At 49.4% G+C, this 27,728-nt stretch overlaps 1 protein-coding gene across 2 annotated transcripts; it reads left to right on the forward strand.

The window, feature by feature from the left end:
- Positions 1-5,116: 5,116 nt before the first annotated feature.
- MCM2 (minichromosome maintenance complex component 2) lies at positions 5,117-21,657 on the forward strand. 2 transcript variants are annotated; one of them, XM_055344847.1, is made up of 16 exons: positions 5,117-5,182; positions 6,031-6,260; positions 9,315-9,490; positions 9,620-9,880; positions 10,634-10,853; positions 11,139-11,346; positions 12,972-13,106; positions 13,375-13,566; positions 15,178-15,271; positions 16,330-16,580; positions 16,671-16,797; positions 17,394-17,506; positions 18,427-18,675; positions 19,812-19,994; positions 20,205-20,360; positions 20,806-21,657. In XM_055344847.1, the coding sequence occupies exons 1-16, from the start codon at positions 5,177-5,179 to the stop codon at positions 20,914-20,916; spliced, it is 2,712 nt and encodes a 903-aa protein (XP_055200822.1). In that variant the 5' UTR covers positions 5,117-5,176; the 3' UTR covers positions 20,917-21,657. The 2 variants fall into 2 exon arrangements, with proteins under 2 accessions (XP_055200822.1, XP_055200823.1); XM_055344848.1 differs by having other exon boundaries at positions 16,683-16,797.
- Positions 21,658-27,728: the final 6,071 nt, after the last annotated feature.

Raw genomic sequence — 27,728 nt, forward strand, 5'->3', positions numbered from 1 at the left:
AATATCCCGAGCTCCTTCCTGCCTCCCACTCTCTGCATCTGCCCAGTCTGGCTGGCTCCGTGTCACATGACCTCCTTGACACCCTAGTAACTGCAGTCTCTGTCACATAATGCCCCTTTATTTCCTTCGAAGCACCATCTAACGTGATTAGATTCATTTACTTGCTTCCTAGTTCATCAGCCACCCTCCACTAGAATTGTCAGTGTAGTGAGAACAAAACCATGTTTGTCACATTCCCTGCAACATCCTGAGGCTGACTCCCTGCCTGGTGCAAATGGCAGACACCCATTTATCACAGGAACCCCAAGACACACCCCCCGTGATGACACAGCTGCTTCACAGTTGGACTGAAATAAGATTGGCCCCGTTCTTCTAAAACTGGAGAAGGTTAGGACGTCACCACCTCGTGACCATCCAGGATTTGGTTTGTCTGGGACTTTCCCAGCCTGGACGGTGGTCGGGGTGCACAGTTTCTTTTTTTTTTTTTTTTTAATTTTTATTTATTTATGATAGTCACAGAGAGAGAAAGAGAGAGAGGCAGAGACACAGGCAGAGGGAGAAGCAGGCTCCATGCACCGGGAGCCCGATGTGGGATTCAATCCCGGGTCTCCAGGATCGGGGTGCACGGTTTCTGTATCAGCCGAGAGGGACTGTGCTCCACACGGCTGCCTGCCTTCCTGAATGGGCTATGGGGGGAGTCGGGGTCAATTTCTAGAGTTACCCGGAAACTAAAAGCATTACTACCACTCACATTTAATTGGCAAAAACAAGTCCTGGGCCACTCCTAACCTCCAAGGAGCAGGAAACTTCCTTCTTACCATGTTCCAGGAAGAAGAAATAGACAATCTGTGACCAGGCCAAAAGACTGCCCTCCATCTTTCTTTTTTTGTAATTTTTTTTTTTCTGACAGTACAAACTTTCTGGGGGGGTGGGAGGAATTTGATTACTATTGCAAGGGACAATTCTGCATTCTATGTTCTGAGTTTTGGGCCTCATGCGTAGGTTTCTGCAGGATTTCACTTGTGGAATCACTTAGTGTATCTATATCATCCCCTCCCCTTCAGGGCAGAGTCAGGGTCTTATTCACTGCAGTATCCCCTCCACCCAGACCAGAGTGTGGTATCAGTGAAGGTCAAGAAATGGTAGTTAAGGATCTAATTCTCAAGTTCTCTTCCTTGCCCTGCACCAGGCTCAGACGTGGTCATCCTCTCTGAACCATGACTGTTACAGAACAGGGCTCCCTGAGAGAAATGGAAATCTGCAAATGACAGAAACAGCATGACAGTGCTCAGCTATCAGAAGAAAAGTAAGGTGCAATGGTCCTACAACCATCGTAGCCAAAGGAGCAGCCAGTAAGGCTGAATAAACCTCTGCTTTCGGCTGGCAGTGTGCCCACGTGGTTCCTTGGTCTGCATGAGGGGAGTTTTCCCAGAAGTGAAGGTCAAGTGCAAGTCCCCGAAACTTGCCCCACCCACCCGCCTCAGGCTACATAGTAAGTAAAAAAACAATATCACATAGCAGGAGAAATGCAGAGATTAGTGCTCCCATGAAGATCTAAAACATATGGAATTGGAGTTGCACCCCATCATATCCCTAATTAATTCGTCAGTCTGACCTTAAAACAATACAGAGAATGGTAGTGGATTGCTGCAAACTCAAGCCAGGAGTAGCCCCAATGACAGCTTCCGTGCTAGTGTCCTTGCATGGAGCAGCATGACCTCAGGTACCCAGGGGCTGGCGTGCAATCTGACCATCTGTATCAGGAACCACTGACATTCACAGGGAAAGACAGCCACTCACATTTATGGCCTTGCCCCAGGCCAGTGGTCATAACATAGTCCAAAGAGTCCTGGCCATCTGAACCCTTGACAGAACGTTTGCATTAGTTCACTGTATCAATGACATCCTACTAATCTGGCTGGCTGAACAAGAAGTAACAAGTAAATGAAGACCTAGATGAGACATAGGTGCTCCAGAAGATGGAAGATAACTCCTGTGAAGATGTGGGGGTTTGCCACCTCAGTGAAGTCTAGTGGTCTGTGGCACACCAGGACATCCCTTCCAAAGGAAAAATGATTGCATCTTGCATACCCCACTCCAGGGAAGGAAGCACTATGCCAGAACCCACTCTTTGGGTGCTGGAGACAGTATATTCCACATCTAAGAACTCTGTTGGGACCCATATATCTCTGGGCGACGTAAAAGATTCCAGCTTTGAGTATGGCTCACAGAAAAAGGCTGTCTCATAGGTTGCAGGACCCAAGGATCCTATAATATTAGAGGCATAGGTGGTGGGTAAAGATGCTGTGTAAAGTTTATGGCAAGCCCTCTCAGGAAATCCATAATGTACACCCCTAGGGTTCTAGAGCAAGGCCAGGCCACCTACAGTGGAGAATTATATACAAATTCAAAAAGCAGTTCCACTAGGTTACTGGCCCTTCATAGAAATGACTAGGGGATGGCGAGTGACCATAAGGCCAGAGCTGTTCCCAATGAACTGGGTTCTATCAGGCTTGCTAGGTTGTAAATTCAGGTGGGCCCAACAGATCATATGTGATCCATTGTAGCTCTTCCATCATCTACCACAGTCCCACCAGCATCTCTCCCTCATTCACACCTATGACCTGCTAGGAGGCCCCTCATGACCAGTTGACAAAGAGAGAAAGCTAGGCTTAGGCCAAGATGAGCTGACCTCTTCTCTGATGCATTGCCTAGACAAGGAGCAGCCAGACAGAGATTTTGGGGATGAAAGCCCCAAGCTGAAGGTGGGAGGAGGCTTGTCCTTGATGATGTCCAGTGCTGGATGCCTACTGAGGTAAGAAAAATAAAGCCCCAGGGTAATGTGCATCCAGAGTGAGTCCAACATGACTGTTGCCTGGGATCCCCAGTTCTCCACTGGGGTCCCAAGTTCTCAACTCTGTGGGCCTGTTCGCAGGGCTGGCTGCCTGTGTGTCCTCAGAACATGGCAGCTGGCTTCCCTCCAAGTGAGTCATCTGATGGAGAGAGGGAGACAGAGGAGAGAAAAGGCACAACCTTTTTATAACTTAATCTCTGAAATGACGTCCAGTCACTTCTGTTATATGCTGTTGGTCACACAGACCAACTCTGGTCCATGTGGGAGGAGATAACCCACAGGTGTGAGTAGCAGAAGGCAGGGATCACGGGGGGGGGGGGGGCATAACAGAAGCTTCCCCCTACCCTCTTCCACATTTCCATTTCTCCTACCCTCCTCCTATTAGCATGTAAACATGCCCAAATATCTCTCATCTCAAAGAAAGGCCCTTCCTAATCCCCACATCCCACTTGTTACTTCCCCCTCCCACTGCCCAACTTCCCCAAAGAGCTGTCCACCTTCACCCTTATTACCTCCCTGCACCCTCCTCAACACACCAATGTGACACCTGATGCTGATCTGGCACAGATGTGCTATAGCTGGGGCCACCCATGGTTCCTGGTCCCTACCAAACTTAACCTCTTGGCCGCTTGTCACCTGCTAATCCTATCTACCATCTTGACCCCCTGCTGGAAAGCAGCCTCTGAGATGGTCCTGATTGATCCCCTCCCCTCAAGAGTGCGCTGAATGCAGCCACTTGCATCTAACAAACAGAAAATGGCAAAAGTGATGAGCCATCACTTCTGGGACATGACTTCTGTCTCATATGGCCTCTCTCCCCCTATTATTCACTCGCTCTGAGCAAAGCCAGCTGCCATGTTGTGAGATGTCCTAAAGAGAGGCCCACCTGGCAGGGAAATAAGGAGGCCTCCACCCAAGGGCCAGTGTGAAATTGGGTCCTCATTCAATAGCCTGGGAGGAACTGAATCCTGCCTCATGAGGGAGGTGGATCCTTCCCAAGCCAAGCCTTCAGATAAGACTGCAGCCATGCCAGCGCCTTGATGGCAGCACTGTGAGAAACCTCGAGGCAGAGGCACCCAGCTGTCACAGCCAGATCCTGAACCCGTAGTCACGTCAATAATACATAGTCATTGTTTTAAGCTGCTGGATTCCAGGATAATTCATTATGCAGCAATAGATAACTAATTCAATCCCACCCACCATCCCTTCTCTAGCTTCTCCTTAGCAGCTCCCAGTATCCCATTCCCTTGCCCAGCATCCTTTATTGGTACCTCCTATCTGCTAGGGTTTCCCAGGTATGAGACCCAGGGCTTCTCTTCTCATGGCACTCACTGTCCAACCACTCTCAAGACAATCTACAACTACAGCCCATACTCTCTCAAGCCCCAGACCTAAACACTGAATGACCTCCTACTAAATATCTCCACTCAGGGCCCAGGTTCAACCCAGCCAGAAACAAACTTCTCCTCTTTCCCCCCAACTTGTCTTCCTCCTACACTCCCCATCTTAGAGGGGGTGCCATCTGGTCCTGGATGCCTCCGTCTTGCTCAATACCCAACACCCATGGACTCTATCTCCTAAATGTCGCTTGGATATTCCCAGTCCTCCTCATCCCTCCTGCACCTACACTGGGTTCCATCCAGAGATACTTGTTTGTGGCGGAGAGGGCTGACATCCAACCCTGCCCTGCCCACCAGGGGACCTACCCTAGCCCAAGGGAAGAACAGCAGCAACAGCCTTCAACTCAACCGGCCAGCAGCCGAGAGCAGCCTGAGGGATTCCCCCGTCCTGGGTATCACAAACTGTTTAACCAAAACTACGGGATTTCTTAGAGATCCCCGCTGTGCCACGCTCTCTGCATCTTTAGAAACGGCGTTCTTTCTGTTCGGAACGCGTCTGCATCTTTGCTTTCCTCGGTGAAAGTGACTCCTACTAGAACATCGATCGTGGCCTTCTACAATTATGGAGCCGTTTGGGTTCTTGGAGGATTCAGCCTGAGAGCTCTCGGAGCAGGGCTCTGAACCTCAAGCGGCCTCATCTGGGAAACCGCCACGGGGCGACCAAAGTCAGCGCAGCCCCAGCCCCGCGGTTCGCGGGTCCGGACCGCCCGGAGCACTGCGGCGCGCCAGGCGGAGTGGGCGGGGCGCCCCGGGGCGTGGGCGGGGCCTCCTCCTCTGCCCCGCCCCCCGCGCTCGCAGACCGGGCCGACGTCACGACGCCGGGTTCCTCCGGACGCTTCCCGGGCTCGGGCGGGTCACGTGAGCCGCTTTTCGCGCGAAAACTGGTTGTTGCCGGAGCGGCGGCGGGAAGCGTGGCGTTAGGATGGCGGTGAGCGCTCGGGTGGTCCCCGCGGGGGCCTGGGGGCGGCGGGTGGTCCCCGCGAGGGCTGGGGGCGCGGGCGGTGCGGGCGCGCGGGGAGCCGGGGCGGGAGGCTGCGCGCTCTCGGTCCCCGGGCCCCCTCCCCGCCCCGGTGGGGCCTCCGGATGAGCTGGGGCCCCTGGGTTCTGCCTCGGAGCCGTCGCTCCCCTCTACACCTCTCTGGCGGGGTCTGCAGAGCCAGCGGGCTCCACGCCGCTCGAATCCGCCCGGGGACGCGCCTGGCCCGCCCCGGGCCGGGAGCTCCGAATCCCCGACCCCGAGCTTTGGGGCCGGTCCGCTCTGCTTGTGGGGCGCGCTCCCTGGCGGGCGCGGCGTGTGCACAGGACAGACAAGGTCCCCGTCTTCGTGCACGTGTCGTAGTATATTCTGTCCTTTCGTCGTCTTTATTGTCTGTCCCTTAGCCCAGTAAATTCCAGATCTCTTATGTTTGGGTCATTCTTGTATTGACTCCTGCCGCAGTGTCTGGCGTATTATGGGTAGGAAGGCAGGCTTACAGGAGAGGAATGCAGGGGGAACAGAGAAACAGGTACGTAAACAAACGAGGTGTCCTTAGTGACTGGGCATGGAGGAGGCATGGGGAAACGTCAGTGCCTGGAGAACCTGAGGAAGTGATGTTTGAGAAGGCTTTGGCTCAGGGAGCTCACAGGAAAGCCTTCCAGGCAGAGGAAAGCCTTCCAGGCAAATGCAAAGTCTTGAGGCTGGAGGGGGTTTGGAGTGTCAGGGGACAGGGTTACAGGTGGAAAGGACAGCCTTATAGGATGCTAACTAAGTCAACCTTCGCCTTCTCTGTCCTGCAGGAATCGTCTGAATCCTTCACTGTGGCGTCCAGCCCAGCCCAGCGGCAGCGAAGTGATCCTCTTACTTCCAGCCCAGGGCAAAGCTCCCGTCGCATGGATGCCCTGACCTCTAGCCCTGGCCGTGATCTTCCCCCCTTTGAGGATGAGTCTGAGGGGCTTCTAGGTACCGAGGGACCCCTGGATGAAGAGGAAGAAGATGGAGAGGAGCTTATTGGAGATGGCATGGAGAGGTATTTTCATTCAAGGCTAGGCACTCAGCAGATAGTTCTCTGGAGAGCCCATTGTGTGGCTGGCGGCCTTGCTTTGGGTACAGGGAAGTAGGTGAATCAGAGTACCCTTGCCTATGAGTGCACCTTGATGCGGGGTCTGGGGGAGACAGGTTCATGGAATCACAACACAGGTGTGTGTAACTTGCTGTGTCACAGACTGCATAAGCCTCAGCTCCGAGCTGAGCACCTTAGGGAATGCAAGGAGTTCTTCACGTGGTGGACTGCATCAGGGATGCCACAGATGACTTGGAAGAACAGGAAGCAGGCGGCTGAGTGATTTTCTGTAACATCAGAGAAACTGTGCGGGTGCCTGATGAATCAAAGTTTTAATGCAGTTCAGCAATAAATCATGCCTGATCGGTATCAGGCCTGGAGTTAGATATTGTCACACTTCCTAATAAAAATATAAACGTGTATTGAAGGTTACAAGGCTTAATGGTAAGGTAGTGGAATATGCCTGCAAGGGAGCGGGGTTGGATATCTCCTGGCGCCACCATGTATTCACAACCAGGATTGGTAGATATACTAATAGTAGGATTGTTTGAATACCCAGGAACCTTATGAAGACTCTCCTTTGGGCCACCTTTTACTCTGACCAGGGGTTCTAGTACTGTACAGGCCACCCCATGATCCATGGGGAGTGCCCTCTGGGAGCCAGCAGAAGGACTTGCCGGGGCTCTCTGGACTTTTTGGATCTTTGCTTTAAGAACCAGTACCCAAAAAAAAAACAAAAACAAAACAAAAAAATAATAAGAGCCAGTACCCCAGGGGATCCCTGGGTGGCGCAGCGGTTTGGCGCCTGCCTTTGGCCCAGGGCGCGATCCTGGAGACCCGGGATCGAATCCCACGTCGGGCTCCCAGTGCATGGAGCCTGCTTCTCCTTCTGCCTGTGTCTCTGCCTCTCTCTCTCTCTCTGTGTGTGACTATCATAAATAAATAAAAATTAAAAGGAAAAAAAAAAAAAGAACCAGTACCCCAGATGATGAGAGTGGATGTGCCATATGTGCCACACCATGGGAAGAATCAGCTCTGAAGTTGTTACATACGTTTTGGATTTACTTCGGCATATATCTGGCTCGTATGTTAACTCTGTGGTTAATCTTCTGAGGAACTGCTAGACTGTTTCCCAAAAAATCTCCACCATTTTACATTCCAACAAGTGGGGTATGAGGGTTCTAGTCTCTAGTTCTTGCCAACACCGGTTATTTTCTGATTTTCAGTTTTAGCCATCCCAGTGGGTGTGTGGCGATGTCTCACTGGGGTTTTGATTTGGGTTTCTTTTGTGGTTAATGATGTGGAACATCCTTGTTTTTTTTTTTTAAGGCTTTATTTATTTATTTATTCATTCATTCATTCATGAGAGACACCCTGAGAGAGGGAGAGAGAGGCGGAGACACAGGCAGAGGGAGAAGCAGGCTCCATGCAGGGAGCCCGACATGGGACTCAGTCCCAGGTCCCCAGGATCACGCCCTGGGCCGAAGGCAGCGCTAAACCGCTGAGCCACCTGGGCTGCCCTGGAACATCTTTTTTATGTGCTTATTGGCCATTTATATATCTTTGAAGACATATCTGTTCAGATCCTTTGCTCATTTTATGATTGGATTGCTTGATTTTTTTTTTTATTACTGAATTACAATAGGTTTTAAAATTCATTCTGTTTGGGTCCTTTATCAGAACATGATTTGCAAATATTTTCTTTCCAGTCTGCCTTTTTTTTTTTTTTAATGTGTTTTGAGGCACAAAAGTTTTTTATTTTGATAAAGCCCAATTTATTGATTTTTTTTTTTTACGGACCAACTAGAATTTCACTGAGGACAGAGGACATTTTGTGTGACTTAGAATTCTCAAAAAGTATGACAAATATCTTTTAACTGAGAACTTTTAAGAATTCAGAAATGAATCAGCTCATACATTTACCTGGTTCTGGGATCTGTTTCTGGTATCAGCAATATGGGATTACTTATTCTGAGTTCATTCCAAAAAAGAAGCATCAGTCCTCCCCCCCCCCCCCATAACCATTTACTCTGAAAAAAAGAATTTTCCAGACAATTGTCTCAGGGAGGTAGGATGGTATCAGGGAACAGCCTGCAGCTTGTGGTTGGACTGTATTTTGACGCCCAGCTTTGCTGAGTGGCTCTTGGCAAAAGCCCTATCATCCCCATAATCCTGTTCCCTCATCTTACAGATGGAGTAATGATGTCTACTTCCCAGAATTGCAGGGAGGAAAGCTGTCCTTGCTCTCAGTGGGTTTCTTGTGCAGACAGCATTCCCCTTGAAATACCTGACAGGTCACATCGTGGACAACAAGTCCTCTTAGGTCTCAGAGTAGCTGAGAGGGTTGAGGCAGTGGGCGGGCATTTCAGAGAGGCTGGTTTGGCTGATACCAGTAGACCTTCCCAGTACTTCAAGGGGTTTGAGGCAACCTTGTCTGGGAGGGAAGTACAGGGAGAATTTCTGCCCCGTTGGGAAACTGGGGTTGGCTGCCTGAAGGTTTTGTGGTTCTTCAAATTCCTATTTCGTATTGGATGATCAAAGCTGTCTGGACATACCTTCCCCTTGCTTTTTATCATGGCAAAACACACATAATACAAAAAATATAGAATTTACCATCTTACCCGTCTGTAAGTGTCCAGTTCGGGGGCATCAAGTATACTCACATTGTTGTGCAAACATCTCCAGGACTTTTTCATCTCCCCAAACTGAATCCTAAGAGTATTTGTCCTTTTGTAATTGGCTTATTTCACTGAGCCCATTGTCGTCAAGATTCCCCTGCCTTGTAGCACGGTCAGCCTTCTTTCCTTCTGAAGACTGAGTGATATTCCATTGCATGCACTGACCACAATTTGTCTCTGTTGGAGGTCCTCTTGGAGCCTTTTGTATTTCTGGCCTGGGGACTCCCAGACTGCCTAATCTGGGACTCTTCTGGAGTAGCACCAGCTCCTGGGCAGGCTTTTGGGTTTGTTTGTTTTTTTTTTTTTTTTTATACCAACAGGGTATGTTTTGGTGTTCCCTCAGGGACTATCGTGCCATCCCAGAACTGGATGTCTACGAGGCCGAGGGACTGGCCCTGGATGATGAGGACGTCGAGGAACTGACAGCCAGTCAGAGAGAGGCAGCAGAACGGGCAATGCGACAGCGTGACCGAGAGGCTGGCCGGGGCCTGGGCCGCATGCGCCGTGGGCTTCTGTATGGTAGGCTCAAAACGTCTGCACCTCCAGGGGTTCAGGCTGGTCCTAGCTTCCAGAGTCTCGGGAGGCCAGGAAAGGGAGTCCTGGGGAAGGCAGGAAAATTTCACATGAGGGTATCCCTTTGGCCCCCAGACAGCGATGAGGAGGACGAGGAGCGCCCTTCCCGGAAACGCCGCCAGGTAGAGCGGGCCACAGAGGATGGCGAGGAGGATGAAGACATGATTGAGAGTATCGAGAACTTGGAGGACCTCAAGGGCCACTCAGTGCGTGAGTGGGTGAGCATGGCAGGCCCACGCCTGGAGATCCACCACCGCTTTAAGAACTTCCTGCGCACCCATGTGGATGGCCACGGCCACAACGTCTTCAAGGAGCGCATCAGCGACATGTGTAAAGGTACGCTTTCCCGTCTGCCTCTCCACTTACCTCAGTTCACCTTGCAGAATCCTTCTCCAGGGGTCATTCCCTTGGGCCTTTAATAGCACGTTTCATAGGGATGTGAAGTGCAGGGAATACCGAGCCACCTGCCCGTCGCTAGACAGGAGCCAGCACCTGACGCCCGAGGTGTCCATCATCAGGCAAATACAAAAAGCATTGTATGTCTACACTAAGATGCTCTGCTGGCTGTCCAGGAACGTCTGGACCACAGAAGTGGTGTTTGACATGCTTAAAATAAGACATGTTTGATGTAAAAGTCTGGATTACTACTTCAGTCAGAAAGTAGTACATTTCTGTGTAATGGAATTACATTTAAGAGGAGGCATGTAGATTTTGGTCCCCTGCTGTCCACTCCACTTCCTTTTTGTCTTGTATTTGACATAGCTTATTCACAGGTTTCCTTCCTGGCCCTTTTAGGCATTTTGAGTTTGCAGCCCTCCTGTAAAAGGCGTCCCGCATGTATTATTTCCCTTAATGTGATTTCATATGCTGTGTGATGTCCGCATTTTACAGATTGGGAAGTTGAGGCTCAGGATGTATCACTCATCTGAGTCGTGTAGCTAAAGCAGGGCATGCTCAAATTAGGGCTGGGGTTTCTGGTGCCAAGCCTAGGATTTGGGTGGGCAGGCCCTCCCCCTTGTGCAATAAGGGAAAGAAATTGCCTGCTGTGTCCCTGGCTGAGCTCTGCTTGGTCTCTCTTCCTACCACCAGAGAACCGCGAGAGCCTTGTGGTGAACTATGAAGACCTGGCAGCCCGGGAGCATGTCCTGGCCTACTTCCTGCCAGAGGCACCAGCAGAGCTGCTGCAGATCTTTGATGAGGCTGCCCTGGAGGTTGTGCTGGCCATGTACCCAAAATACGACCGCATCGCCAGCCACATCCATGTGCGCATCTCCCACCTGCCTCTGGTAGAGGAGCTGCGCTCGCTGAGGTAAGCCAGGAGCAGGGTGAGCCTGAGGGTCTCGGTTCCCACTACCCTGTGGCTCAGCTTCGTTAGAGGGAGCGGCAACAGGGCCACAGGCCTGGGTGGGCTGGCTATGGCCAAGGAGAGTCCTCTCTCCTGGCACTCTGGCTTGTACTGGGTGCAATGATGTGGATCTGATGGGTCCAGACCCCAAATTTTCTGGATCCACTTCACTTATGGCCCCAATCTCTGGATGCCATGGATCAATCATATGGCCCTCCAGGCCACTGATATGCCCTCTCGTGTCTGCAGGCAGCTGCACCTGAACCAGCTAATCCGCACCAGCGGGGTGGTGACCAGCTGCACAGGCGTCCTGCCCCAGCTCAGCATGGTCAAGTACAACTGCAACAAGTGTAGCTTCGTGCTGGGGCCCTTCTGTCAGTCCCAGAACCAGGAGGTGAAGCCAGGCTCCTGTCCTGAGTGTCAGTCAGCTGGCCCCTTTGAAGTCAACATGGAGGAGGTGAGAGGCTGCACCCGTTGTTGGCTGCCCTTCCTGTCTGCGCAGGGCCTCCCCCACCTCTAAGCAATTAGATTAGCAGGGCAGCTGTGGGAAAACAGCATAGACTTGTGTATTCGCCACACCCTGAGGCAAATCAGATCTATCTGGCTGGCCTGTTTAGTTTGGCCTGTGGGGCATTTTTCAAGAACTTATGCCAATATTTTAAAATTAGATCATTTTGTTTAAAATGTCAAAATTGATTTGTTTTTTTTTTAAAGTTGGGGTGCAGGTCTGGCAAAACTGGGCTCACATGTCGGGCTGCCCCCATAGTAAGGCACCTGTTTCCCCATCCCTTACTCAGGGGCTTTCCCTTGACATTTCTGGTACCAGCCTCTCTGGGCCTCTCATTGGGGGCCTCTAGCTTATAACTAGCTTAGACATCATGGTGCCATATTCAGGAGGCCCTGCTGAAAGCTGCTGGGCCATTTGTCTTTGTATTCGAATGACTGCATCTCTACAGTTGGGGTCATCCCTGTACCAGTAGGGGATGCCCAGACTCCCTTTATGGCCTTGCTGCGATTATCTGCTGCTGACCTCTCAGCACTCTGCGCCTGAGAAGTGCTCTGGCTGAGACCACTTTATCAGAAAACCCTTGAGGGTTTATGATTGTGGCAGCCCAGAGCCAATAGCAGACCTGCTGTAAAGTCGAGGTGCACCTTGCTTGGGTCGGGTGAACTGCAAGGCCACATGTCAGCCGAGCCCACACCTTTGCCCAGAGTCCCCTGCCTGCTTAGCTCATCCTCCTTAAGAGTCTACTTTCCTAGAAGCTTCTTGAGAAGTCTAAACAGGAACAGGGTTTCAGGCCCTGCTTCTACATGAGTAATATTTACTTCTGAGGTTTCTGGAGTATTTTGCAAGGTGCCAGTAGGGGATGATGTATAATCCAGTTTTCATTATACATTTTGAGGCAGGTGGTATTACTGACCTCAAGGTCACACAGCTAGGAGGAGGCCCAAAGGTTAGAACTCTGGCATTTTAACCCAGAGCGTCTGCTTTTAACAGCTGTATTATGTGGCCTCTTTTCTAGACATGAAATGAAATAATGGACATTAAATTGCACAGCAAAATGTTGACATGTGACATTTGGCAGCAGAGCCCACACTTAGTGGAGCTCACTGTTTTGTTGGGCATTGATTTCAGTGCTTTTGACATATGACATGGTTTAATCCTTACCCTGAGTGTTTGCTTTGAGTGTTAGCATCCCCTTTCCGCAGAGAAGGCCTAGAGAGAGAACATGGTTGCCTAAGATCACACAGCTCAAGACATGGAGCTAGGATTTGAACCTAGGCAGCCTGGCTGTGGCATCTGTGTGCAGCAGGGCTTGGCTCCACAGCATATAGCAGGTGCTTGACTGGCAGGAGGCATCCATGGGGGTAGTGGCAGCAGTGGAGACTGTCCACTGATGCGTTGGTCCCCATAGGCTTGTTCCCTGCCATCTTCTCTAAAATGGCTCTCCATTTTCTAGTCAGTTGATGGAAATAAGAATCCTGTCTGTTCTCCTTCCTCATGGGGCCATGGCCAGGGTCAGGTGACGTAAGTCAGTGCTTGAAGGAGTCCAAAGTTGACCTTCTGTTTTTCCCACATAGACCATCTACCAGAACTACCAGCGTATCCGAATTCAGGAAAGTCCTGGCAAAGTGGCGGCTGGCCGTTTGCCTCGCTCCAAGGATGCTATCCTCCTCGCTGATCTGGTGGACAGCTGCAAGCCAGGAGATGAGATAGTAAGTGGCCCAGAAGCAGGCCCAGAGGGAGCCGAGTTGCTAAGGAAATCAGCATCGGCATCTATGGTGCAGAGAGGGTTGCTGGCAGTGGGAACTTGTAAAGGACTGGCCAGTGGAATGTTTTGGATTAATCTTCTGGTTTACTCTTTTTGCTGTCTGGTATAGAGGAGTTGAAGAGGAGAATCAGACAATGGAGGCAGTGGGGAGGAGGACCTCACCCCTGAGTCTAACCCCGGGCTGGGCCTCTGGATTGTTTCTCCTCTCCCAGGAGCTGACTGGCATCTACCACAACAACTATGATGGCTCCCTCAACACGGCCAATGGCTTCCCTGTCTTTGCCACTGTCATCTTAGCCAACCACGTAGCCAAGAAGGACAATAAGGTTGCTGTGGGGGAACTGACAGACGAAGACGTGAAGATGATCACCAGTCTCTCCAAGGACCAGCAAATTGGGGAGAAGGCAGGTGGAAGTCTGGGTGGGATTGTTGTGCTCCCAGAGGAGCACCCAGAACCATGGTTCTGTTTCCCAGGTCCTGGGGTCTACCCGTCTTCATTCTTTCCCTTCCCAGTGTTGGCTTGGTAAACTTGCCTTGATGGGGGGGGGGGGGGGGGGGAGGAGCTTGAGTGCTGGTGTCCAGACTGGCGTCTCGGGGGGACGGGGCTGTGGTGAGGAGTCAGTGGATCCAGTCAAGCCCAGGCTCAAAGCTGAAACAGGTGGACAGTAGGAATAACTCTGAATCATAATCTGAATCCAGTGTGTCCCTCTAGTTGCCAAGTGTGAAGCCTGTTGTCCCTGAGTTCTATTGGCATGACTCCAGGTCTCTCTGATAGCTTCCTTCTTTCTTTTATAAGAACACAGGTATCTCTTGCATATTTCCTGCCCCAGACCTGGGTTTGGCCATTTCTCCAAATAGGCCTGTGGGAAGTATAATATTCTTTCAGTGGAAAATGATGTTTAGAGAGGTCATCCTCTACATGTACCAGGCCTGAAACCCTGTTCACCAGCTAATGTTGTCCTGTGTCTCCTTGGGCTCGGTTTTGTAGGACATATTAGGACCACGGAAAGAACGAGCAAAAGTGTCCATGTGGAAACTGACCTCCACCCCTAACTTACTACCTAAAATAACAGCGGGAGGCATTTCTGCCCCAACACCAGTGGTATCGGCAGATCCTCTTTCCAGAAGGACCTGCTGGTTACACTGCCCTCTGGCAGCAGTGGAGAGTAGCTGTCCGCAGGATAAACCGCTGAACCCTAACTCCAGCTCTAAGAATGGAGTTTCTCCCACCTTCACACTTCCAATTGCCCTGAGGGATTGATTCTTCCGCCTGGCAGGAAGAAAGGATGTGTATGCACTGCTTCTGCAGAGCCCCTCCGTGCAGATGACAGAAAGGTGGAGAACAGTAAAAGCGTGTAGGTAGAGATGGAAGCTGCTTCCTACCAGCAAGACATTTCTTTGATGTCTCTGGTTTCATCTTTAAAAATCATGCAGATTTTGAGATTGTCTTTTCCTCTTCTCTGTCTCACACCCAAATAGGTGTTTCTGTGACTTAGCAGTTGAAATGGTGACTTCCTGGCGGGCCCATCTTCTGAATGCTCCATATTTATCATATTTGGCTACCAGAGCATACCCAGGAGCCAGGCACTTGTATAAACCTCTCACTTAGAACCTACCCAGCCCTCTGAATTTGAGCTATGATACCGGTCTTCCATCAGCCCACCCTCTTCCCACATACTGCACTGTTTCGTGGACCTGGGTCTTGTCTCCCTTCTGCAACCTTTGGGTAGTCCTTTCTGAAATAGGACCAGAAAAAGGGTGGGACCAAAGTTCTTTTAAGCTCTATAAAGTTCTGTGATTCTCAGGACAAGCCAGCTAATTGCACGACCCAGGGTCAGAAAGTAGGGCTCAGTGCTGGGGCCTGGCAGAATTGTGACAGCTGTGGTGCGGGCTCTGGGGCTGGAGACACCCTTGTTCCCTGAGATTGGAGTGGGTGGAGGATCTATTGCATGTGTGGGGTAGGCCCAGACTCAGAGCAGAGGCTCCTATTCTCATTGGCTCTTCCTCCCTTTCAGATCTTTGCCAGCATTGCTCCTTCCATCTATGGGCACGAAGACATCAAGAGAGGCCTGGCACTGGCACTGTTTGGAGGGGAGCCCAAAAACCCAGGTGAGTGGCATTGGGTACTACCCACCCCCACCCTTACCTCTGCATTGCAGGTACCAGACAAGGCAGGACTTGGCATTTAAAGGCCGGGTGCCTGGGGAGAAAGTAAGTGTTAGCAGATGGCCAGACCACGTGTGGCTCAGTCATTGTAGGGAGAGCGTAGCCTGTGGCTGTGGCATCTTGGGCGTTTTTTTTTTAAGATTTTTTCTTTACTTATTCATGAGAGAGAGAGAGAGAGAGAGAGAGAGGCAGAGACACAGGCAGAGGGAGAAGCAGGCTCCATGCAGGGAGCCTGACATGGGACTCCGTCCCGGGTCCCCAGGATCAGGCCCCGGGCTGAAGGTGGCGCTAAACCGCTGAGCCACCCGGGCTGCCCTATCTTGGGCAGTTTTAACTATAAAAGTAATACATAAATATGGAGAGATGATTATGATTGCATTCTCTTCTTAAATTGTTAGAAGTCACAGAAAGATGAAAGTCCACGCTGAGCACTGTTTCTAATCCAGTCCCTTCTTGGTGGGTCACTCTGATCAGTGTAATGTGTGTGTGCACTGTTGGGCCTTTGCATGGCCACTTGTAGACTTACACGTGTACTTACACAGTAGCACACTTCCATGTCATGTGTATGTTTCTGTTAATAAATGCAGTGTTTCCTGTATCTGTGTAAGTGACTAGATAAAATACCTAGCTTTCAATTTCCTGCTCATTACTATGTTTTGGGCATCTTTTTGTATTGGTGTGTACTGAGCAGGTTTATTCCCATAAGCGACTGTATCAAGGTTTCTGTAGCATAGCATATGTGGCTCTCGGTGGAGAACATTATTTGCACTGCTCCCAGATTCTTAACCTTTGCTAAGAGTGTCTTTATACAAGTGGCCTTATGCCCCCATCTCTCTGGGTTCAGTTCTCCAGAAATAGGGTCACTAGTCCTAGAGTCTTGCATCCGTTTCTAGAGGATATGCTTTGCCATCAGCATATGTAGGCTGAGAAACTAGGGGTAACCCAGCTCTATGCTCTGCACCCTTCCCTTCCATCCTCCCCTCCATCCCTGTCTCCTCCAGGGGGTAAGCACAAGGTACGAGGCGATATCAACGTGCTCTTGTGTGGAGATCCTGGCACAGCCAAGTCTCAGTTCCTCAAATACATCGAGAAAGTGTCTAGCCGTGCCATCTTCACCACTGGGCAGGGGGCTTCGGCCGTGGGCCTCACGGCATATGTCCAGCGGCACCCCGTCAGCAGGGAATGGACCTTAGAGGCAGGCGCCCTGGTTCTGGCTGACCGAGGAGTGTGTCTTATCGATGAATTTGACAAGGTAAGTCCTTGGACCATGTGGTGATAGGATTTGGGGTGTAGTTAACAGGATAGCAGTTGGGGCAAATGTCATGCATTGAACCTCATGCAGATGAATGATCAGGACAGAACCAGCATCCACGAGGCCATGGAGCAGCAGAGCATCTCCATCTCCAAGGCTGGCATCGTCACCTCCCTGCAGGCTCGCTGCACCATCATCGCTGCAGCTAACCCTATAGGTATGCCAGGCATGGGGTTGGGGGTCTGCCATGGAGTCAAGGGGGTCTGCCAGAGGGAGGCAAGACCCAGAGAGGCCTCGCCTTGGGCAGTAGGAGCCTGCAGCACTCCTCAACTAGTCCCAGGGTCTGAGGAAGGAGCTGAGCACCAGAAAACCCTCCTTTGTTCCCTGGGTCTTGTTGCGGGTTCGTGGAAGCAGGACTTTCAGTCTTTTTTGAGCTGTGTTCTCAGAACCAGTTTTGGGCATTTTCCTCAGAAGACGAGACAAGAATCTAGCGCGTTGTCTAAGTTGGGTGGAGTTGATTATTGATCCCAGCCAACATGTGGCAGGGAGCCCAGGCACCTTGCCCATCTTATTCTAGGTTTTTCCTGCTAGGAGTTGGTTAGACTCTCGGTGTAAAGGCTATTTCAGGCAAGTGCATGGGGAAAGTCCTTTTCTGAGTCGTCGAGAATGCCTGGTAGATGCAGCGTCTGTCTTCTTCCAAAGTCGTCTTTTTCTTTTGTCACTGAAGCATCTTGGGGTTGGCAAGAACTTTCTGCTCAGAAGAGCAGATCTGAGGGAGCGTGATCCTGATGGAGAGGTGCCTTTGTGTTTCAGGTGGCCGCTATGACCCCTCGCTCACCTTCTCAGAAAACGTGGACCTCACAGAACCTATCATTTCCCGCTTCGATGTCCTGTGTGTGGTGAGGGACACGGTGGACCCAGTCCAGGTACACAACCCCATGTCCCAGTCTCGTGCAGTAGGTTCTGGGGACCTCGAGTGAGACTCGGGGCCTGTGTTCTGTAAGGTGAGGAGACGGGCACCATTCAGACTGTGGTGTTTGTCCCAGAGTCAGCTGTGGTTTCCCTTTCCTCCCCTGGGCTGTGCCAGCCACCCAGCCAGCATAGTCCACTGTCTCACAGCAGAGCCCAGGGGCCCTCCCACTGGCACCCTCCTGCCCCTCACTGCTTCCCTGCTGCAACCTGAGTCCCGGCTTCTCTCGCTCTGACCCAAAGTACTGCCGTTTCTTATGGTCGGCCTCTTGGTTGCCACTCCCACCCCATATAATGCCTTCTTCAGTTGGAGGCCGGCCCATCTTCTGAAAACATAAGGTGGATTATGCCTCTTCTTAACCCACTGGCAGTTTCCGCTGTAACTAGCAGAGCATCCACTGGCCCCGTGAGGCCCCGGGGCCTGTCTCCACTCCTTGCTCCCTTCACTTCATCCACCCCTGCCACACACACCCTTTCCCTCCCTTGCAGCTGCCAGGCCTTGACTTGTCAGTGTGTTCTTCTCTCTTCCTGGAAGACTCTTTCTAGATTGCTGAATGGCTGAGGTGTTCTGGCAGCCTCAGCTGGAGGAGTTTCTTCATCCCCTCGATCCCGTGCATGTTTCTCTCTGTGGTTATTTTGAAAGCTGTCTCTGTCCCCTTTCCCCTCACCAAGAGGCAAACTCCATGAGGGTTTTGTCACGTGTACCAGTTACCCCCGGCACCCACAGCTACCTGGCACATAATAGGCATTGGATGATGCTATTGTGAGAATGTCATTCTCCGGCACATGCAGCTTTCTCTTCTTCCAACGAGCTGACTTACTCCAAGCCAGGTCATGAGACTCTACTCACCCTGTAACTTGCCCTCTCTGGTCTTAGGATGAGATGCTCGCCCGTTTTGTGGTTGGCAGCCACATCAGACACCACCCCAGCAACAAGGAGGAGGGGCTGGGTAGCAGTGGCACCCAGGAACCTGCCATGCCCAACACATATGGTGTGGAACCCCTGCCACAGGAAGTCCTGAAGAAGTACATCATCTATGCCAAGGAGAAGGTCCACCCAAAGCTCAACCAGATGGACCAGGACAAGGTGGCCAAGATGTATAGTGACTTGAGAAAAGAGTCCATGGTAAGGGCCTAGGGTGCAGCCTCGGAGGGGGTGGAGTAGGGTGCAGAGAGGGAGGCACCGTGGAAGTTTCTTTAGCTGTGCAGTCAGTTAATCTAAGAAGACCTAGAGCTAGAATGCCTTTAAAAAATGAGATGTAGAGGGACGCCTGGGTGGCTCAGCATTTGAGCGTCTGTCTTTGGCTCAGGTCATGATCCTGGGGTCTGGGATGGAGTCCCACATCAGGCTTCCCATAGGGACCCTGCTTCTCCCTCTGCCTGTGTCTCTGCCCTCTCTCTCTCTCTCTCTCTCTCTCTCTCTCTCTCTCTTTCTCTCTCTCTCTAAAAAATAAATAAAATCTTAAAAAAAAAAAAGTTGTAGCTGTCTCTTAACCATTTTGTTCCAGATGGAACATAAACGTGCATGCATTGGTCTATTGGGTTTGAAGCCAAGGTATCTTAAGTGTTGGCCACGAGTTAAGTTCTGTGCTGATTTTGTGAATTTCACCAAAACGTGTTGTCTGAACACATATCAGTTCTTTCATGGGGGAGCAAAATATAAAGGCACATTGCATGCAGCTAGAATGCAGAATTGTGTGGGGTTTTTGTGTTTTGTTTTAAGATTTATTTGCTTAATTGAGAGTGAGAGAGAGCTTGAGTGAGCCAGGAGGAGAGGGAGAGAGAAAATCCCAAAGCAGACTCTCTACCCAGCATGGAGCCTAACATGAGGCTTAATCTCACGACCCTGAGATTATGACCTGAGTTGAAACCAAGAGTTGACTCAACTGACTGTGCCCCCCAGGTATCCCTGGGTTGCAGAATTCTTGTAGATTGGTAGGTCTCCTCCACCTAACCAAGACAGCAGCTTCATTGAGTCCTTGGAGAGGATTTGACCTAGTTTTTATACAAACAGCTTCTTTGTTTCCCACTTTTGTTGCAGGGGTATGTGTAGTACTTACCATGTGACAAAACTTAATACAGCTGGCTACAAACCTTACAGACTCTGGGGTGCACACAGTGAGCTGGGGGAGAGAAGATGCAGGCGGGGTAGTGGCAGGCCCCGAGCGTGTGGCCTTTGTCAGAGCCACTAGCCGTGCCACTTCGCCATTTTTCTCACCTCTGTCTCCTGCCTGAGCAGGCCTGACGCTGTCCTTCTTCCAGGCGACGGGCAGCATCCCCATCACAGTGCGGCACATTGAGTCCATGATCCGCATGGCAGAGGCCCACGCGCGCATTCACCTGCGTGACTATGTGATAGAGGATGACGTCAGCATGGCCATCCGCGTGATGCTGGAGAGCTTCATCGACACGCAGAAGTTCAGTGTCATGCGCAGCATGAGGAAGGTGGGTGGGAGAGTGGCGGCCGTGGCGGGCCTCCCAAGGCTCTGGATCCGGGCCTTGCCGTCCTCCTGGCTGCAGCCACAGCTCACTGACCTGGCTGCTCTGGCTGGTCATAATGGGAGTGTGGTGGAGGCGGGGACTGGTCATCCCATAGTAGCCTGGAGGGTCCTGGTGAGGAAGGTATCTATCACGTGACTTCCGCTGTTCCTGCAGACCTTTGCCCGCTACCTTTCCTTCCGGCGTGATAACAATGAGCTGCTGCTCTTCATCCTGAAGCAGTTAGTGGCAGAACAGGTGACATATCAGCGCAACCGCTTTGGGGCCCAGCAGGACACTATTGAAGTGCCTGAAAAGGACTTGGTGGACAAGGTATGGACACAGGTGATTCCTGGAGAGCTGTCTGTCCTCTTTGGGGGCAAGAAGTCCTTGCTGCATCATTAAGTGGGCAGACCTCGGATGGGAGCCCTTTATTAAGTGTCCTGGTGTGCTGAGCCCTGTTCTGTGCTGTTAACACCCTTGATAGTGGTCGGTCCTATTACCACCATCCGTGTTACAGAGGAGACAGGCACAGGGCAGCTGAGTAACTAAGTAGCTTGTCCATGTTCACAGGCAGTTGGCAGAGCTGAGGTTTCATGCCCTGTGTCTGTCTCTATACCCCGACTCCGTCACCTCTGTGTTGGTTGACCACCCCCCCACCCACCACCCACCCCCCGCTGCCCTGAATGGACCTCAGACATTGGACAAGAATCAAGGGCCCTGCTGCAGACAGGCTGAAACCCATTCTCATGGTTCACTTGACGTTTTCTCTTTTCAGGCTCGTCAGATCAACATCCACAACCTGTCTGCTTTTTACGACAGTGAGCTCTTCAGGATGAACAGGTTCAGCCATGACCTGAAACGGAAAATGATCCTTCAGCAGTTCTGAGGCTCAGGACCGTCCACTGTAGCTTGTGGACATCATGGGCAGGAGGGCGGACCCAGGGCTGACTCCACACTCTACAGGCACACGGAACCCAACCAGTGAGGGACACTGAGGGCGGGTGCAGGGCTCCACAGCTGAAACACCCAGCTGCACCCCTGGTCTCCTGGGCTCAGGCTGGGCTGGGAACGAGGGTGCTTGTTTCTTTGGCTCCAGTTTCTGCTCCTCATGCCGTCTGGGGTGGGCAGTTTGCCTCTTTAACCCGCTGGGCAGCCCTCCGCCTGTGGGAGGTTTGTCTCCACCTTGGATCAGAGTCATTTGAGGTGACCGAGCTCAGGAGGGTGTTACAAGAACTTGTTTTCCTCTTGGTGTGAGTCCCCAGTGCTGGATGCTTCTGCCACTTTGGCCAAAGATCAAGTTCAAGGTATTTGTAATGTTTTTCTGAACTCTATCCTGCGGGTTTCTCTAGGCTTCTGTGAGTAGAGAAACTGTGGACAGAAGAGCACACAACATGTGGCATAGCACCTCACCGCCCCCACTGCTTCCCTGGGGGTCGGTGTGGTAGCGAGCTGGGAATGAGAATTATCCCTGGTAACAATGGTGCCCAGCCAGGGACTGGCCATCACCATTGCTGTGTTCCTTTGTTTACTCCTGCGAGGTATTCCCCGTCCTCTCGTTGTATATTCAGTTTTTGTTTCTGTAGTTTTTATTTTTAATAGAATGAAATAAAATCTAAATAGTGCTGGTTGTTGGTCTGAATTGTGTCTTAATGTCATCAGGCAGGCTTTCCTGCACTTCCCTTGAAGGCCTTTCCCATCTTCCAATTTCGGTGTCCAGTAGGAGGGAGATGTGGCTGTAAGTGCTGTCTTTTGTGGGGCTGTGCAAAAGCCAAAACCATGTGCTCTCCCTAGGGAATTTAGTTGGTGATTGCTGCCTCTGTGACTTCTGTGCAATCCCTGAGAACCAGAGAACAGACTTGTACACTGCAGGGACTGGAGGTAATCTGGCTCTGCCACCAAATGGGGCAGTATTGTTGCTCTCAACAGCATTGCCATCTGGTCTCTACCTGGAAATGCCCGGCTCTGATCAACTGCCTTCGGAATGGGTGGATACCTACCATACCTAGTGTTTCTTATCTGAGATTTAGCAGAAATGTCTTGGAGCTTCTCATGCAAATTTTCCTTTCTGGAAATGTCCAAGATGAGTCCTTCCTGTGAAAGCCCTGCAGATGTTTGATGAACCTAGTATGTTTGATTTCCTCGTTTGGTTCCTTCCACAAATCCTTGAGAGTCGGTAAGAGGAAGGCCCCCAGGAATGTGGGAAGACCTTCGGAGAAGCAGTGAAGTACTGAGGAACTGATGGAGAAGAGAGATGAGGGAATGGCCTTTGTAAAGGTGAGATCTTTAGGAAGAATGGGAGGGAGCCAGCCCCAAGGAAAGAGCAGTTGGTGTGGCAGAAGCTTGAGGGGTATGCAGGGGAAGAGCTGGGGCAGGAGCCAGGCCTTGCAGGGCCTGCAGGCTGAAAGGAAAGTGTTTTCTTTACAAAGAGAGCTCTTCTAACGCCATAGGTGTGGATTCTCCACATGGGTCAATTCACTTAACAGTCACACCCTGGATCTTTTTTTTTTTTTTTTTTTGACTATTTATTTGAAAGAGAGAGAGCATGAGCAGGGAGACGGACAGAGGAAGAGGGAGAAGCAGATTCCCTGCCAAGCAGAGAGCCCGAAGCAGGGCTGGATCCCAGGACCTTGAGATCATGACCTCCGCTGAAGGCAGACGCTTCGCCGACTGAGCCACCCAGGTGTCCCCGGGTGTTCTACAATTTGGGCAGCTCTAATACTACCTGGAGTCAGTGTGCAGACCCCACAGAGTAGTGGCATAGTCCCACAGGACTACACCCACTTCAGGTGCTGCTTGCAAGTCGTAGGTCCCCAGGTCTCCCATACTTATATCCAACTTGCCTACAAGTCAGAGATGCCTATGACCCGCCCCCTCCCCAGGTTTGATAATTATCTGTAACAGCTCACAGAACACAGGGCAGCAGTTGACTTATGACAAGCTTATTACAAAGGGCTTACTGAAGGATACAAATGATTGGTCAGATACAGAGAGTGAGGTCCCATAGAGTACCGAGGGCAGGAGCATCTGTTCCTGTTCCACCTTCCTGGCACAGGCATGTGTTCTTGTTCACCAACCCAGCTTCAGTTAAGGGGTTTTGTGGACGCTTCATTACATGGCCATTAGTGATTAGCTCAACCTCTAGCCCCTCTCCCCTCTGCAGAGGTCAGGGGCTGGGGCTGAAAATTCCAGCCCTCTAATGATGGGGTTGGTTCCTGTGGCAACCAGTCTCCATCCTTAGGAGCTTTCCAAAAGTCACCTCCTTAAACTCTGGTGTGGTTGAAAGGGCTTGTCAGGAATAAGTAAAGACATTTTTATCTTTATTATTTGGACCTTAGGGAGCCAAGACCAAACCCAGATATTCGAACAAAAGATGCTCCTATCCTCTTATCATTTAGAAAATTACAAGGATGTCAGGAGCTCTGACCCAGAGCTGGGGATGAAGACAAAATATATACACTATACATTATATTGCATTACAGTTTGTTTGGTTCTTTACAAACCAAGATTAGAGATCTAATTTTTTTTTATTGAGATAAAATTGACATATAACGTTCTGTTAGTTTCAGATGGACGACAGAATGATTTGCTATTTGTACATCTTGCAAAGTGATCACAGTAAGTGTAAACATCCATCGTTGCACATAGCTACAAATTTTTGTTTCTTGTGATGAGAATTTAAAAATTTTTTTTTTTATTTATCTATTCATGAGAGACACAGAGAGAGAGAGAGAGGCGGAGACACAGGCAGAGGGAGAAGCAGGCTCCATGCAGGGAGCCTGACACGGGACTCGATCCCGGGTCTCCAGGATCACACCCTGGGCTGAAGGCGGTGCTAAACCGCTGAGCCACCCGGGCTGCCTGTGATGAGAAATTTTAAGGTCTTTTTTACTCTCTTAGCAACATTTAAATCTACAATACAGCACTCTTTATAGTCAGCATGCTGTGTACTGTATATTTTTATGCTAACAAAACAATATCACACAGGCTTAACAAGGCTTGAACCTGACTGAGGTAGCCAGCCCGTGAGGGGTGGGAGGCAAGAGAGGAACACAGTTCGGAGTATTTTACAGGGAGCTCCTGCTGGTCACTCAACTCCTGCAGGGAGAAAGGAGGAAGAGATGAGTGAAAGGCTCTGGTCTTTCACGTCTGCAAATGGCAGTGGTCTGAACTAGAGGGTCGGGGAAGGTGGACACAGTTTAGATGGACTTTGCAGTTTCAGCAAGATTCAGTGATGGATAAGAAGTGGGAGAAAAGAAGAAACTAGATGATGATGACCAGATTTCTAGCTTGAGAAACAGGTCGAGGTGTAGTAGGGAGAAGCAGGAGCTTCACTGGGCGCATGTTGGCTAGAAATGCCTTGTAGACATGAAATAGTGTGAAATTTGCAGGCCGATTTGAGCCTGGACTGCTGATAGAGTTTTGGGCATGAGCTATAATCATCTGACAGCTGTCATGGTGGGGCTGAGTATAATCACCCAGCAGAACGCAGTGAGAAATGAGCATTGAAGGAGACTTGAAGGCCCATTATCTGAACCAGCAAAGGACACTTAGGAGTGGGCAGATGGCAGGAGGAAAATGAGGGGAGGGATGCTTATGGAAGCCAGAAGAAAGCAATTCAGGTAGGTTGAGGTCAGTTGGGGCCAACATAGCTCTAAGGTAAAATGACAAGCCTGTCCACCGTACCAAGTTTCATTGCATATAAGATGCCATCTATTATAAAAATCACCATTATTTTATGTGCTGCTAAGACAAAAATGCTAACATTTGGAATGATTAGATGCCATCAACCATAACATGCCCCAGCTTAGAGATGCTGGGGAATTGTTTCAAATATGCATCTTAAGTGGAAATGGGGTGTTGGTGGAAACATGGTGGCTGGTGGTGACCTTGACAAGCGGTTTCAATGCACTGTTCATAGAATAAAGAGGAGGGAAGCAGTAAGGAAATAGAGGTTGCATATCTAGAGAAATCTTGACAATTTTGGCTCTGAAGGGAGAGCAGGGAAATCGGCAGCTGGCAAGGTGTGTAGGATCAAAGGAAGTCTTTTCCTTTTGTGTTTATGAATTTTAGAATTGAGCAAAGTTTGTGTTCATGCCATAAGAGTTTACTAATGGATTAATCTGAAAGATAACTAAGTGAAAAAAGATATCAGGGACCCCTGGGTGGCTCAGCAGTTGAGCATCTGCCTTTGACTCAGGGCAGATCCCAAGGTCGGCGGATCGAGTCCCACATTGGGCTCCCTGTGAGGAGCCTGCTTCTCCCTCTGCCTATGTCTCCCTCTCTCTCTGTGTCGCTCATGAGTAAATAAATAAAATCTTAAAAAAAAAGAAAAAAGATACCAAAGGATGTGATCCAAAATACATAAAACTTAAAAGTATACCGATACTATGTACTATTTTGTGTGTGCATATGTCAAAGATAATAAAAAGCAGGGGTTCCTGGGTGTCAGGTAAACGTCCAACTCATGTTTTTAGCTCAGGTCATGTTCTTAGGATGGTGAGATCGAGACCCACATCAGGCTCTGCACTCAGCACGGAATCTGTTTGACATTCTGTCCCTCTGCCTCTGCCTCTCCTCCCTTCCCTGCTCGCTCACTCTCTCTTGAAAAACAAAAACAAAAACAAAATGTATGCTTATGTTCTTGTGGGGTTTTTTACATAACGGGATTATTGAGATAGAAGCCATATACTGTATGATTTAAAATGTACAATCCAGTGGTGTTAACAGAGTTGTTCAACTCTTATCACAGTGAATTTTAGAATATTTTCATCACCTTCCAAAAACCCATACCCGTTAACAGTCAACTCCCCCCACTGTTCAACCTCCTCTCCCCAGCCCTAGGCAAACACAAATCCATTTTCTATCTCAATGATATGACTATTCTGGACGTTTTCTATCAGTGGGGACTTAACAATATGTGGTATTGATGGGCTGCTTCCACTGATATAATATTTTTAAGTTCCATCCCTGTTATAGCATGTCTGAGCATTTCATTCCTTTTCGTGGCTGAATAATATTCCATCGGATGGATATGCCACATTTTATTTACCTACTCATTGGTTGATGAACATTTGGGTTGTCTCCACCTTTTCACTATTATGAGTAATGCAACCATGAACAACAAGTCATGCAACAAGTTTTTGTATAGGCATATGTTTTCTGTTCTCTGGGATCCATGCCTCAGACTGGACTTGCTGGGTGGTTGGCAACTTTAGGTTTTGATCTTGTGAGGAGCCACCAGTCCATTTCCCAAACAGATACATTTCTACATTTTGCATTCCCGTCACTAGGATATGAGGGTTCTGATTTCTCCACATCCTGCCTAATACAAGCCTTCCTTCTTTGGTTTGAGTCATCTCAGTGCAGGTAAAGTGCTTTCTCATGATTCAGATTTGCATTTTCCTGAGGCTAATGAGGTTAAGTATCTTTATGTGCTTATTGGCCATTGGTATATCTTCTTAGAGAAATTCCTATTCAGATTTTTGCCCATTTTTAATTGGGCAAAAAAATGATCTCTAATAAAGAGATAATAATAAATTTAATTATCCTCAGATTTATGACTTCCAATTTTTTTCCCAGTTTGGGGTTGTTTTCTCTTCCTTGATGGTGTCCTTTGAAGCACAGAAGTTTTTAATTTTCTTGATTTCCAATTTTTATATCTTTTGTTACTTGTGCTTTTGGTGTCATCTCAGAAACCATTGCCTAATCCAAGGTCATAAAAATATACCTCTCTGTTTTCTTCTAATAGTTTTATAGTTTTTTGCTCCTACGTTTAGGTCTTTGATCCATTTGGAGTTAATTTTTGTATGTAGTGTGAGGTAGAGGTCCAATTTCATTCTTTTGCATGTGGATACCTCTATGTCCCAGCATGATTTTCTGGAGACTGTGTCTTCTCCGTTGAATTGCTTTGGCACTCTTGCCAAAAATCAATTGACCATAATGTGAGGGTTTATTTCTGAACTCTCAATTTTATCCAAGGATATGATTATCCTTGTGCTAGTGCCAACTTTGTTTTCCTTTCTCAAGGTTGTTTCAGTTATTCTGGACCCACTGAATTTCCACAAAAACTTTAGAATCATCTCATCAGTTTCTACAAGGAAGCCAGCTGGGATTTTGATGGGGATTGGGTTGAATATGTAGATTAGTTTGGGGATTGTCATTTTAACAGTTGTAGTCTTCTTAACCATGAAAATGGAATGGGTCCATGAGAATACCCATGGAATGGGTATTTATTTAGGTCTTCTTTAATGTCTTTCAATAATGTTTGTATTTTCAGAGTAAGATTTGTGCTTATTTTATTTATTCCTAAGTATTTTATTCTCCTTGATGCTATTATAAATGGAATTATTTTTCTTAATTTCATTGCGATTTATATTAGCTTTCTATTGCTGTCATAACAAATTACTACAAACTCAGTGGCTTAAAATAACCCAAATTTATTATCTCAGTTTGGGAGGTCAGAAGTCTGACATGGATCCCACTGAACTAAAATCATGGTGTCCATAGGGCTATACTCCTCCTAAAGGCTCTGGAGAAAAATCCATTCCCTTGTCTTTCCTTGCTTCTAGAGGCTGCCTGCATTCCTTGGCTCATTGGCCCCTTCCTTTACTTTCAAAGACAGTAATTGCATCACTCTGAGCTAGGCTTCCATCATCACATCTCCTTCTCTGACTTCGACTTCCTTCCTTCCTCCCTTCC

This window comes from Nyctereutes procyonoides, unplaced genomic scaffold (genome assembly GCF_905146905.1).
Source record: "Nyctereutes procyonoides isolate TBG_1078 unplaced genomic scaffold, NYPRO_anot_genome, whole genome shotgun sequence".
NCBI lineage: Eukaryota > Metazoa > Chordata > Mammalia > Carnivora > Canidae > Nyctereutes > Nyctereutes procyonoides.